At 43.7% G+C, this 13,961-nt stretch overlaps 1 protein-coding gene across 1 annotated transcript in view; it reads left to right on the forward strand.

Moving 5' to 3' along the window:
* The window catches only part of LOC115124438 (contactin-5-like), a 653,850-nt gene that overhangs the window by 635,573 nt on the left and 4,316 nt on the right, over positions 1 to 13,961 (forward strand). The window contains 1 exon segment of the mRNA XM_065024146.1: positions 11,452 to 11,564. Coding sequence (XP_064880218.1) covers positions 11,452 to 11,564 — 113 coding nt within the window.

Consider the following 13,961-nt stretch of genomic DNA (forward strand, 5'->3'; position numbering starts at 1 on the left):
ATACAGGTAAGAGGCAGTGCTGTATCATGAATACAGGTAAGAGGCAGTGCTGTATCATGAATATAGTCACAGGTAAGAGGCAGTGCTGTATCATGAATACAGGTAAGAGGCAGTGCTGTATCATGAATAGAGTCACAGGTAAGGGGCAGTGCTGTATCATGAATACAGTCACAGGTAAGAGGCAGTGCTGTATCATGAATACAGTCACAGGTAAGAGGCAGTGCTGTATCATGAATACAGGTAAGAGGCAGTGCTGTATCATGAATAGAGTCACAGGTAAGAGGCAGTGCTGTATCATGAATAGAGTCACAGGTAAGAGGCAGTGCTGTATCATGAATACAGATAAGAGGCAGTGCTGCATCATGAATACAGATAAGAGGCAGTGCTGCATCATGAATACAGTCACAGGTAAGAGGCAGTGCTGTATCATGAATAGAGTCACAGGTAAGAGGCAGTGCTGCATCATGAATACAGATAAGAGGCAGTGCTGCATCATGAATACAGATAAGAGGCAGTGCTGCATCATGAATACAGATAAGAGGCAGTGCTGTATCATGAATAGAGTCACAGGTAAGAGGCAGTGCTGTATCATGAATAGAGTCACAGGTAAGAGGCAGTGATGTATCATGAATACAGTTACAGATAAGAGGCAGTGCTGAATCATGAATACAGTCACATGTAAGAGGCAGTGCTGTATCATGAATACAGGTAAGAGGCAGTGCTGTATCATGAATACAGATAAGAGGCAGTGCTGTATCATGAATACAGGTAAGAGGCAGTGCTGTATCATGAATACAGTCACAGGTAAGAGGCAGTGCTGTATCATGAATACAGTCACAGGTAAGAGGCAGTGCTGTATCATGAATACAGTCACAGGTAAGAGGCAGTGCTGTATCATGAATACAGTCACGGGTAAGAGGCAGTGCTGTATCATGAATACAGATAAGAGGCAGTGCTGTATCATGAATATAGTCACAGGTAAGAGGCAGTGCTGTATCATGAATATAGTCACAGGTAAGAGGCAGTGCTGTATCATGAATACAGGTAAGAGGCAGTGCTGTATCATGAATACAGTCACAGGTAAGAGGCAGTGCTGTATCATGAATACAGTCACAGGTAAGAGGCAGTGCTGTATCATGAATACAGATAAGAGGCAGTGCTGTATCATGAATACAGGTAAGAGGCAGTGCTGTATCATGAATACAGTCACAGGTAAGAGGCAGTGCTGTATCATGAATACAGGTAAGAGGCAGTGCTGTATCATGAATACAGGTAAGAGGCAGTGCTGTATCATGAATACAGATAAGAGGCAGTGCTGTATCATGAATATAGTCACAGGTAAGAGGCAGTGCTGTATCATGAATATAGTCACAGGTAAGAGGCAGTGCTGTATCATGAATACAGATAAGAGGCAGTGCTGTATCATGAATATAGTCACAGGTAAGAGGCAGTGCTGTATCATGAATACAGGTAAGAGGCAGTGCTGTATCATGAATATAGTCACAGGTAAGAGGCAGTGCTGTATCATGAATACAGATAAGAGGCAGTGCTGTATCATGAATACAGTCACAGGTAAGAGGCAGTGCTGTATCATGAATACAGTCACAGGTAAGAGGCAGTGCTGTATCATGAATACAGATAAGAGGCAGTGCTGCATCATGAATACAGATAAGAGGCAGTGCTGTATCATGAATAGAGTCACAGGTAAGAGGCAGTGCTGTATCATGAATAGAGTCACAGGTAAGAGGCAGTGATGTATCATGAATACAGTCACAGATAAGAGGCAGTGCTGAATCATGAATACAGTCACATGTAAGAGGCAGTGCTGTATCATGAATACAGGTAAGAGGCAGTGCTGTATCATGAATACAGGTAAGAGGCAGTGCTGAATCATGAACACAGGTAAGAGGCAGTGCTGTATAATGAATACAGGTAAGAGGCAGTGCTGTATCATGAATACAGGTAAGAGGCAGTGCTGCATCATGAATACAGGTAAGAGGCAGTGCTGTATCATGAATACAGTTACAGGTAAGAGGCAGTGCTGTATCATGAATAGAGTCACAGGTAAGAGGCAGTGCTGTATCATGAATACAGATAAGAGGCAGTGCTGTATCATGAATACAGTCACAGGTAAGAGGCAGTGCTGTATCATGAATGCAGTCACAGATAAGAGGCAGTGCTGTATCATGAATACAGTCACAGGTAAGAGGCAGTGCTGAATCATGAATACAGTTACAGGTAAGAGGCAGTGCTGTATCATGAATACAGTCACAGGTAAAAGAGGCAGAGCTGTATCATGAATACAGGTAAGAGGCAGTGCTGTATCATGAATACAGTCACAGGTAAGAGGCAGAGCTGTATCATGAATACAGGTAAGAGGCAGTGCTGTATCATGAATACAGGTAAGAGGCAGTGCTGTATCATGAACACAGGTAAGAGGCAGTGCTGCATCATGAATACAGGTAAGAGGCAGTGCTGTATCATGAACACAGGTAAGAGGCAGTGCTGCATCATGAATACAGGTAAGAGGCAGTGCTGTATCATGAATACAGTTACAGGTAAGAGGCAGTGCTGTATCATGAATAGAGTCACAGGTAAGAGGCAGTGCTGTATCATGAATACAGTCACAGATAAGAGGCAGTGCTGTATCATGAATACAGTCACAGGTAAGAGGCAGTGCTGAATCATGAATACAGTTACAGATAAGAGGCAGTGCCGTATCATGAATACAGGTAAGAGGCAGTGCTGTATCATGAATACATGTAAGAGGCAGTGCTGTATCATGAATAAGGTCACAGGTAAGAGGCAGTGCTGTATCATGAATACAGGTAAGAGGCAGTGCTGTATCATGAATACATGTAAGAGGCAGTGCTGTATCATGAATAAGGTCACAGGTAAGAGGCAGTGCTGTATCATGAATAAGGTCACAGGTAAGAGGCAGTGCTGTATCATGAATACAGGTAAGAGGCAGTGCTGTATCATGAATACAGGTAAGAGGCAGTGCTGTATCATGAATACAGGTAAGAGGCAGTGCTGTATCATGAATACAGTCACAGGTAAGAGGCAGTGCTGTATCATGAATACAGTCACAGATAAGAGGCAGTGCTGTATCATGAATACATGTAAGAGGCAGTGCTGTATCATGAATACAGATAAGAGGCAGTGCTGTATCATGAATACAGTTACAGGTAAGAGGCAGTGCTGTATCATGAATACAGTTACAGGTAAGAGGCAGTGCTGTATCATGAATAGAGTCACAGGTAAGTCACAGGTAAGAGGCAGTGCTGTATCATGAATAGAGTCACAGGTAAGAGGCAGTGCTGTATCATGAATACAGTCACAGGTAAGAGGCAGTGCTGTATCATGAATAGAGGCACAGGTAAGAGGCAGTGCTGTATCATGAATACAGATAAGAGGCAGTGCTGCATCATGAATACAGTCACAGGTAAATGGCGTTGTTCAACACGATAACGGAGGGCCAGTCAACCCATTTACCTGTGACTGTATTCATGATCAAAAACGGCCTCGGATGCCTTATTGCCTTTATTAAACTGTTACCAACATATTAAAATAATAATGAATTACATATTTTCATTAAAACGTTATTTTGATTAATTAAATTCATACAATGTAATTCTTCCACCAGAAGACATAGTCCAGACAAACCTCTGGATGTCATAAAGTTATTTTGGTCATGTTGCTACAGGCGCCAGCCAGTCGTTCATTATGTTAAAATAGTTGCTATGCAAAAGGTCTGGTCGTCCTTTCTAAACAAAATTGTTGCTATTCAGGCTGGATAACGTTCTTGTCACTTGCTAGCTAGCTAGCTAGCTCAGCTAACTCAGTCATGTCAAACATTGAACCTGGAATTACAGGACATTTTCCTTTGTTTGAGGCTTTTTTCTATTGTTATTTACTTGGATATGTCCAACTGGCTCAGTAAAACATTCTCGACTAATCACTCTCTGTGGTGCTACAGAGTAGGGATGTGCAGTTAGCACATGATTCATTCTCTTTATGGACTCGAGGGTCATGATTTGTGTTTTTCGAATGACTCATTCATCTTAGTTGTTTGTTTGACCTGCTGGCCGCAATGAACTTTACAGCAGGGTTAATACGCTCTCATCTGTCTCAGCGACCAGCAACTGTCCATCATGTGGGAAATATGTCATGATGCAGGCAGATGGGGAAAAAGACATGTTTACAACTGTCAATTGATCACATGGTGAATGTTATAATGGACACAGCTTTGTTGACCCAAAATGTACACAGTCTCCCATTGTTCAAGAAACTCGAATTCGAGAGCAAATCGTTTGGAGTGTTGCAGTTGGAACGTTATTGTGCTTATCACCCGCAGTCAAGCATTCTGCCAAGAGACGTACACAATCTAGTCCAGTTCCACAACTAGACACCTACTCATTCTCATAAGATTTTTGTTCATTTTTACTAGTTTCTACATTGTAGAATAATAGTGAAGACATCAACACTATGAAAGAACACATATGGAATCATGTAGTAACCCCTAAAAATATTTCTAAATATATTTTATATTTGAGATTCTTCAAAGTAGCCACCATTTGCCTTTGATGACATCTTTGCACACTCTTGGCATTCTCTCAACCAGCTTCATGAGGTAGTCAAATGGAATACATTTCAATGAACAGGTGTGCCAAGTTAAAAGTTCATTTGTGGAATTTCTTTCCTTCTTAATGCATTTGAGCCAATCAGTTGTGTTGTGACAAGGTAAGGGTGGTATACAGAAGATATCCCTATTTGATAAAAGACCAAGTCCATATTATGGCAAGAACATCTCAAATAAGCAAAGAGAAACGACAGTCCATCATCACTTTAAGACGTGAAGGTCAGTCAATCAGGAACATTTCAAGAACTTTGAAAGTTTCTTCAAGTGCAGTCGCAAAAGCCATTAAGTGCTATGATGAAACTGGCTCTCACGAGGACCGCCACAGGAAAGGAAAGACCCAGAGTTACCTCTGTTGCAGAGGATAAGTTCATTAGAGTTACCTGGCTCTCATGAGGACCGCCACAGGAAAGGAAGACCCAGAGTTACCTCTGTTGCAGAGGATCAGTTCATTAAAGTTATCAGCCTCAGACATTGCAGCCCAAATAAATGCTTCAGAGTTCAAGTAAGACACATCTCAACATCAACTGTTCAGAGGAGACTGTGTGAATCAGGCATTCAGGGTCAAATTGTTGCAAAGAAACCACTTCTAAAGGACACCACTAAGAAGAAGAGACTTGCTTGGGGCAAGAAACATGGGCAATGGACATTAGACTGGTGGAATTCTGTTCTTTGATCTGATGAGTTCAAATTTTAGATTTTTGGTTCCAACCGCCATGTTTTTTGTGAGATGCAAAGTAGGTGAACGAATGATCTCCACCTGTGTGATTCCCATCGTGAAGCATGGAGGAGGAGGTGTGATGGTGTGGGGGTGCTTTGCTGGTGACACTGTCAGCGATTTATTTAGAATTCAAGGCACACTTAACTAGCATGGCCACCACAGCATTCTGCAGCGATACGCCAATCCGTCTGGTTCGCACTTATTGGGACTATCATTTGTTAATCAACAGGACATTGACCCAACACACCTCCAGGCTATTGAGGGCTATTTGACCAAGAAGGAGAGTGATGGGATGCTGCATCAGGTGACCTGGCCTCCACAATCACCCGACCTCAACCCAATTCAGATGGTTTGGGATGAGTTGGACCACAGAGTGAAGGAAAAGCAGCCAACAAGTGTTCAGTATGTGTGGGAACTCCTTCAAGACTGTTGGAAAAGCATTCCTCATGAAGATGTTTGAAGAATGCCAAGAGTGTGCAAAGCTGTCATCAAGGCTAAGGGTGGCTACTTTGAAGAATATGAAATATATTTTCATTTGTTTAACACTCCATGATTCCATATGTGTTATTTCATAGTTTTCATGTAGAAAATAGTAAAAAATTAAGAAAAACCCTTGAATGACCAGAACTGGGACACCACATGACATGTCCATTAGTGTTCCAACAACATGCATATGTCATCTATCACATATTGGAGTAGGATGGGTTTAACCTCTCTATGCTTCTAATGTATACACTGGTATTCTGGGTTTCTAGAGGTAACACATACATTTTCTCAGATGGTATCCCGGTTCAGCTCGTGCCCCAATCCCTGCATTTCACGGTTCCATACTAGAGTGACACCCAATGTAGAGTATTTAACAGACAGTAGCCAATCATAAGTGGCAGAGACCATTTTACATGTTAATGAAGGGTCTATCCATGTAAGCATAATGTGGGATGTTAACGGGGCATCCCATGGTGCACCATGGTGCTTTTAACGAAGATCTTAACTGTAGGTAAAGGAACCATGAAAAGCCTGGAAGTTTGTTTGTAACGTCATTAGCCTCTTATCATTATACATTTATATATATATATTATACATTATCATGTATGTGCTGTTTACCATTACCTAGTCACTATGGTTGTCCTCCTGCCTGACTATGTGTGTGTCGCTTTAATACAATCTATGTGTATGGATTTCTATTTGTGTTTTCTCCTTACTGGAAACTTTACGGTCGATCGGATATTAGGTCTTAACTTTACAACTATAAGCCATGACCCAGGGGTCATAATAATGAACTTCTTATTTCGGAGGATTTTTAAAGTACTTTATACAAGTCTCGCAAGTGATGCTCACCCTTTTCCGTTTACAATGGGTAGACAAAAGGCTTATTGTTTGTCAGCAGGTTATGGCCATATAGGAGAAGATTCACAGAACATCTTAGTGTTGCCTATATGTTTCCTATATGTTTCTCGGTGTATTACCATACTTTTTAGTGAGTTGGAAATAATTGATCCACATTATTTGAACTCTGTTTTTACGTTGAAGAAAATAGATCTGTAAGTCAGTGAAACAAGTGCTTCGCCTCTCCAAGAAGCTGCAATAGAATCATGGGAATAAACTGTCAAGGATTTTATTTTGAAAGACCAGTAATATATATATAATTTGGAAATGGGATGAGACAAACCTCCTGTTCCCTTTAACCGCATAAGAGTATCATATCGAATGCGTGGCTTTATATCATTATATCATTCCAAATCAACTTTGACATGAATTCCTATTTTGTTTTTAACATGAGGCATCATAGAGAAAATCCAATTTAGTCGGTCGAGTTCCTCTTTACTATATCTGTTTTGTAATGAGATTTGTAATGAGATGGTGCATCTCTGCAAATCAGAGGTGATTTCCTCTTTTAGTTTGACTTTTAGTTTGTTCCTTCTGCAACCTTGGGAAAATTTGGTGAGTATGCATATGCCCAAATAAATAAAGTCTGCCTCATGCCACTGCATTGGAGATATGCAATTTTACAGGGCTATTGGGTATATTTATTTTCGAGAATGAACCGAAAAGAGTAAACAACTTCAGAATCTGTGGAAGGGAAATTGAGATGTCTGAGAAATACAATAAGGTGTCATAGAATGACACTTTATGCTGCGTACCTTTTTAATATTGATGGATGAAATAGGTGGGTCTGATCTAATCGCTGGAGCTCCAAAGAGAACTGGTGATAATGGACATCCTTGTTTTGTGGGACATTTTAAACAGAAAGTCTTGGATAGAATGTTTCCCGTCTGCACAACTGCTTGGGATGCAGAATACAATGTTTTTAACATGGAGATAAATCCTTTACCAAATGACTCCTAAACACACCATAAAATGTTCTTGCCTATCAAAGGCTTTTTCTGCATCTAAACTAAAAAGTGCAGCAGGGACTGGGTCGTTTTCGGACACATTTATGATATGGAATAGACGTCTAATATTGTCTGAGGCTAAACGACCCTTTATAAACCCAGTTTGATCATCGCTGGTTAGATTTCCTACAAGCTGTTCCAATCTGATGGCAAGTACCTTTGCAAACAGCTTGAGCTCTGGTATAATAAGGCTTAAGGGCCTATAACATTTGCAGTCTAGGGGAGATTTGCCCTTTTTTAACAAAACTATAATCAGTGAGGTGTTTTGGTCTATATGAAATTCTCCAAGTTTTTATGCATGATTGATAGAACCAATTAGTGGCCCGACAATATCCCATGTTTCAAGAAACAGCTATGGAGGGAAACCATCAAGTCCCCGTGATTTGCCTCTTTTAATGTAAATGAGTTCTTCAAGAGGAAGTGGGGAGTCAAGGAATCCAGATTGTCGAGTTTTTTTCCAATGAGGATAAGAAGTGTTTCATCTTACTATGATCAGGGTCCGCCTCTGACGTTGGGAATAAAACTGACTAAACGTATCTTTAATTTCTGCCAGGTCATGCGACATCTTACCATGATGGTGTTTGAATTGTATTGATACAAGAACAGGCCTCATTTTGCTTCAGCCTTGCAGCCAAATGTCTTCTAGCTTTTTCCCTCTGGGAATGGTATGTTACTCTTGTGCGATGCATTATACACTCTGCTTTAGATTGAAGTGTTAAACTCGTGTTTTAATGCTGTTAATATCTTCCCCTTTTGCTCTGTACATTTTTGTTTCTGCTCGTTTTCAGAAATCTGTTTTTCTACAACTTTTCTTAGGAGATACAGTTTCCCCCCCAAAAGCATTTTGCCTAAAGTGACAAAAATAATAAATGATTTCAACTTTGCTAGAAGTCGTGTCATAAAAAGCCTTATTCTGCAGTTGTGTTAAAGCTCTTCTGGCACTTTTCTGTTTGTAGCTGTCATGTTAGATACTACACAGGACAGCTCCATGGTCAGAAATGCCTATGGGGAGCAGCTCGGTTGTCTGAATACACCTGTTTATATAGGGAGATACAAATATGTAGTCTATCCGTGAAAATGTATTATGTCTTGAAGAATTTAAAAATAATCTACGACGGTAAAATACCTAAGACGCCAGGCATCTAAAATATTAAGCTCTGCAGCAAATGAGATGAGATCACCAGAGGCCCGATCAGTTTGAGAGTGAGATGAACCATGAAACCTATCTATTGCATACCTGATTTTAAATCTCCTCCCACAACAAGTTGGTATTCTGAAAGATCTAATAGTCTTTTTGAGATTCAAAAGTGAAACATTGTTTCCAAAGTCAGACAGGCATAAACTGAGGCTTATATTAACCCTGCTGTACCAAACTAAACTCAGCAAAAAAATAAATGTCCCTTTTTCAGGAACCTGTCTTTAAAGATAATTTGTAAAAACTTCACAGACCTTCATTGTAAAGGGTTTAAACACTGTTTCCTATGCTTGTTCAATGAACCATAAACAATGAATGAACATTCACCTGTGGAACGGTCGTTAAGACACTAACAGCTTTCAGACGAAAGGCAATTAAGGTCACAGTTATGAAAACGTAGGACACTAAAGTGCCCTTTCTACTTACTGAAAAAACACCTATAGAAGGACAGCTGATCATCCTCGCTGTGGCAGACCACATGTAACAACACCTGCACAGGATGTGTACATACGAACATTACACCTGCGGGACAGGTACAGGATGGCAACAACAACTGCCCCAGTTACACCAGGAACTAACAATCCCTCCATCACTGCTCAGACGGTCCGCAATAGGCTGAGAGAGGCTGGACTGAGGGCTTGTAGGCCTGTTGTAAGGCAGGTCCTCACCAGACATCACCGGCAACAACGTCGCCTATGGGCACAAACCCACCGTCGCTGGACCAGACAGGACTGGAAAAAAGTGCTCTTCACTGACAAGTCGTGGTTTTGTCTCACCGGGAGTGATGGTCGGATTCGTGTTTATCGTCAAAGTAATGAGCGTTACACCGAGGCTTGTACTCTGGAGTGGGATCGATTTGGAGGTGCAGAGTCCGTCATGGTCTGGGGCGGTGTGTCACAGCATCATCGGACTGAGCTTGTTGTCATTGCAGGCAATCTCAACGCTGTGTATTACAGGGAAGACATCCTCCTCCCTCATGTGGTATCCTTCCTGCAGGCTTATCCTGACATGACCTTCCAGCATGACAATGCCACCAGCCATACTGGTCATTCTTCGGTGTGTGATTTCCTGCAAGACAGGAATGTCAGTGTTCTGCCATGGCCAGTGAAGAGCCAGGATCTCAATCCCATTGAACACGTCTGGGACCTGTTGGATCGGAGGGTGAGGGCTAGAGCTAGGGCCATTCCCCCCAGAAAAGTCTGGGACCTTTTGGAACGGAGGGTGAGGGCTAGGGACATTCCCCCCAGAAATGTCTGGGACCTCTTGGATCGGAGTGTGAGGGATAGGGCCATTCCCCACCAGAAATGTCTGGGACCTCTTGGATCGGAGGGTGAGGGCTAGGTCCATTCCCCCCAGAAATGTCTGGGACCTCTTGGATCGGAGTGTGAGGGCAAGGGCCATTCCCCACCAGAAATGTCTGGGACCTCTTGGATCGGAGGGTGAGGGCTAGGTCCATTCCCCCCAGAAATGTCTGGGACCTCTTGGATCGGAGTGTGAAGGCTAGGGCCATTCCCCCCAGAAATGTCTGGGACCTCTTGGATCGGAGGGTGAGGGCTAGGTCCATTCCCGCCAGAAATGTCCGGGTACTTGCAGGTGCCTTTGTGGAAGAGTGGGGTAAAACCTCACAGCAGGAACTGTCAAATCTAATGCAGTCCATGAGGAGGAGATGTCATGCAGTACTTAAAGCAGCTGGTAGCAACACCAGATAATGACTGTTACTTTTGACACCCCCTTTGTTCAGGACACATTATTCCAGGTCTGTTAGTCACGTGTCTGTTAGTCACGTGTCTGTTAGTCACATGTCTGTTAGTCACATGTCTGTTAGTCACATGTCTGTGGAACTTATTCAGTTTACGTCTCAGTTGTTGAGTCTTGTAAAGTTCATATATTTACACAAATAATGGAAATAATGAGATAAATACAAGAGATGATTCAGACAGCAACATGATATTCTAGTCGAGATAAACACCAGAGAGGATTCAGACAACAACATGATATTCTAGTAGAGATAAACACCAGAGAGGATTCAGACAACAACAGGATATTCTAGTAGAGATAAACACCAGAGATGATTCAGACAACAGCATGATATTCTAGTCGAGATAAACACCAGAGATGATTCAGACATCAACATGATATTCTAGTAGAGATAAACACCAGAGAGGATTCAGACAGCAACATGATATTCTTATTAGGAGCAGTAATCATTTTCAGATGGAATTGTTAGCAGGCATATGTAAGTAAGTCTGTGACAGCCAAAACATCATCGCTTAAAATGCTGCTCATCCAATCAGAATCCAGGATCCAAACAACCAGTTTTATAATATACAGTACATTACTCTGAAAGACCGTTACACGTGTAGTATTAAGAGGGAAAGCTTGCTATTCTGCATGCAAGAAATAGTACTATAATTGACCTTATTTGTTGAAATACACTCTGATATGGATGACAATATAATGTATGGATGAAAGCGTAAGATTGATCCCTGTGCTTTCTCCTCAGCTCCAGTCCAGCCTCCAGCCAACCTTGTGTGGATTCAGGAAGGGACTAACGTATCATTAAACTGGGACCCGGTTAAGTCTAAAGACAACGAGTCAGATGTCATAGGATACAAGGTACTTCCCCCTTACTCTACTGGCCAGGTCTCCTTACTGTACTGGCCAGGTCTCCTTACTCTACTGGCCAGGTCTCCTTGCTGTACTGGCCACGTCTCCTTACTGTACTGGCCAGGTCTCCTTACTCTACTGGCCAGGTCTCCTTCCTGTACTGGCCAGGTATCCTTACTCTACTGGCCAGGTCTCCTTGCTGTACTGGCCACGTCTCCTTACTGTACTGGCCAGGTATCCTTACTCTACTGGCCAGGTCTCCTTACTGTACTGGCCAGGTCTCCTTCCTGTACTGGCCAGGTATCCTTTCTCTACTGGCCAGGTCTCCTTGCTGTACTGGCCACGTCTCCTTACTCTACTGGCCAGGTCTCCTTACTCTACTGGCCAGGTCTCCTTACTCTACTGGCCAGGTCTCCTTACTGTACTGGCCAGGTCTCCTTACTCTACTGGCCAGGTCTCCTTACGCTACTGGCCAGGTCTCCTTGCTGTACTGGCCAGGTCTCCTTACTCTACTGGCCAGGTCTCCTTGCTGTACTGGCCAGGTCTCCTTACTGTACTGGCCAGGTCTCCTTGCTGTACTGGCCAGGTCTCCTTACTCTACTGGCCAGGTCTCCTTACTCTACTGGCCACGTCTCCTTACTCTACTGGCCAGGTCTCCTTACTCTACTGGCCAGGTCTCCTTACTCTACTGGCCAGGTCTCCTTACTCTACTGGCCAGGTCTCCTTACTGTACTGGCTAGGTCTCCTTACTCTACTGGCCAGGTCTCCTTGCTGTACTGGCCAGGTCTCCTTACTCTACTGGCCAGGTCTCCTTGCTGTACTGGCCAGGTCTCCTTACTCTACTGGCCAGGTCTCCTTACTCTACTGGTCAGGTCTCCTTACTGTACTGGCCAGGTCTCCTTACTGTACTGGCCACGTCTCCTTACTGTACTGGCCACGTCTCCTTAAGCTACTGGCCAGGTCTCCTTACTGTACTGGCCAGGTCTCCTTACTGTACTGGCCAGGTCTCCTTACTGTACTGGCCAGGTCTCCTTGCTGTACTGGCCAGGTCTCCTTACTGTACTGGCCAGGTCTCCTTGCTGTGCTGGCCAGGTCTCCTTACTGTACTGGCCAGGTCTCCTTACTGTACTGGCCAGGTCTCTTTACTCTTCTGGCCAGGTCTCCTTACTGTACTGGCCAGGTCTCCTTGCTGTACTGGCTAGGTCTCCTTGCTGTACTGGCCAGGTCTCCTTACTGTACTGGCCAGGTCTCCTTACTCTACTGGCCAGGACTCCTTACTCTACTGGCCAGGTCTCCTTACTCTACTGGCCAGGTCTCCTTACTCTACTGACCAGGTCTCCTTACTGTACAGGCCAGGTCCCCTTACTCTACTGGCCAGGTCTCCTTGCTGTACTGGCCAGGTCTCCTTACTGTACTGGCCAGGTCTCCTTACTCTACTGGCCAGGTCTCTTTACTCTACTGGCCAGGTCTCCTTACTGTACAGGCCAGGTCCTCTTACTCTACTGGCCAGGTCTCCTTGCTGTACTGGCCAGGTCTCCTTACTGTACTGGCCAGGTCTCCTTACTCTACTGGCCAGGTCTCCTTACTCTACTGGCCAGGTCTCTTTACTCTACTGGCCAGGTCTCCTTGCCCTACTGGCCAGGTCTCCTTACTGTACTGGCCAGGTCTCCTTACTCTATTCTATAGTCTCTTAACCACCAGCAGCTAACTCACCTTCCCTGCTACCCTTCCTCAGATCACTTGATGTAAATGAGAATGTCTTCTCAGTCATCCTAAAATAAAGGTTTGTAAAAAAACAAACTAAATAAACAGCCAGATACAAACTGCCTATAGCCAACATCATTAGTGCTCTATTGAAGACGGATGGAGCCAGTAACCACAGGGCCAGCATCTGCCTATAGCCAACATCATTAGTGCTCTATGGAAGACGGATGGAGCCCAGTAACCACAGGGCCAGCATCTGTTTAGGTCCTATTAGCTCCGGCAGTGGCCCATCTGAATGAACATAGCCTACAGGTATGAAACAATGTCTACTGTGGCATGTTGACCGAAGGAAGGCTATTGCAACTGAAGCATTGCATAAATGGCTGCAGGAATAAGACACTGTCTATAGAAACAGTATCTGCTGGCTTTTCTTTCATTGTTATCTTGTGTAATGTCTTCTCCTACAGGGAACCAAGGTTATATTCACAACCCAATGAAGCATTTCTTTGGGTCCTGTAGGTCAGGATAGGTCAATCCTGAGGTACTGTAGGTCAGGATAGGTCATTCCTGAGAGGCTGTAGGCCAGGGCCAGTCAACCCTGAGAGGCTGTAGGCCAGGGCCAGTCAACCCTGAGAGGCTGTAGGCCAGGGCCAGTCAACCCTGAGAGGCTGTAGGCCAGGGCCGGTCAACCCTGAGAGGCTG

This window comes from Oncorhynchus nerka, linkage group LG11, assembly GCF_034236695.1.
Source record: "Oncorhynchus nerka isolate Pitt River linkage group LG11, Oner_Uvic_2.0, whole genome shotgun sequence".
NCBI lineage: Eukaryota > Metazoa > Chordata > Actinopteri > Salmoniformes > Salmonidae > Oncorhynchus > Oncorhynchus nerka.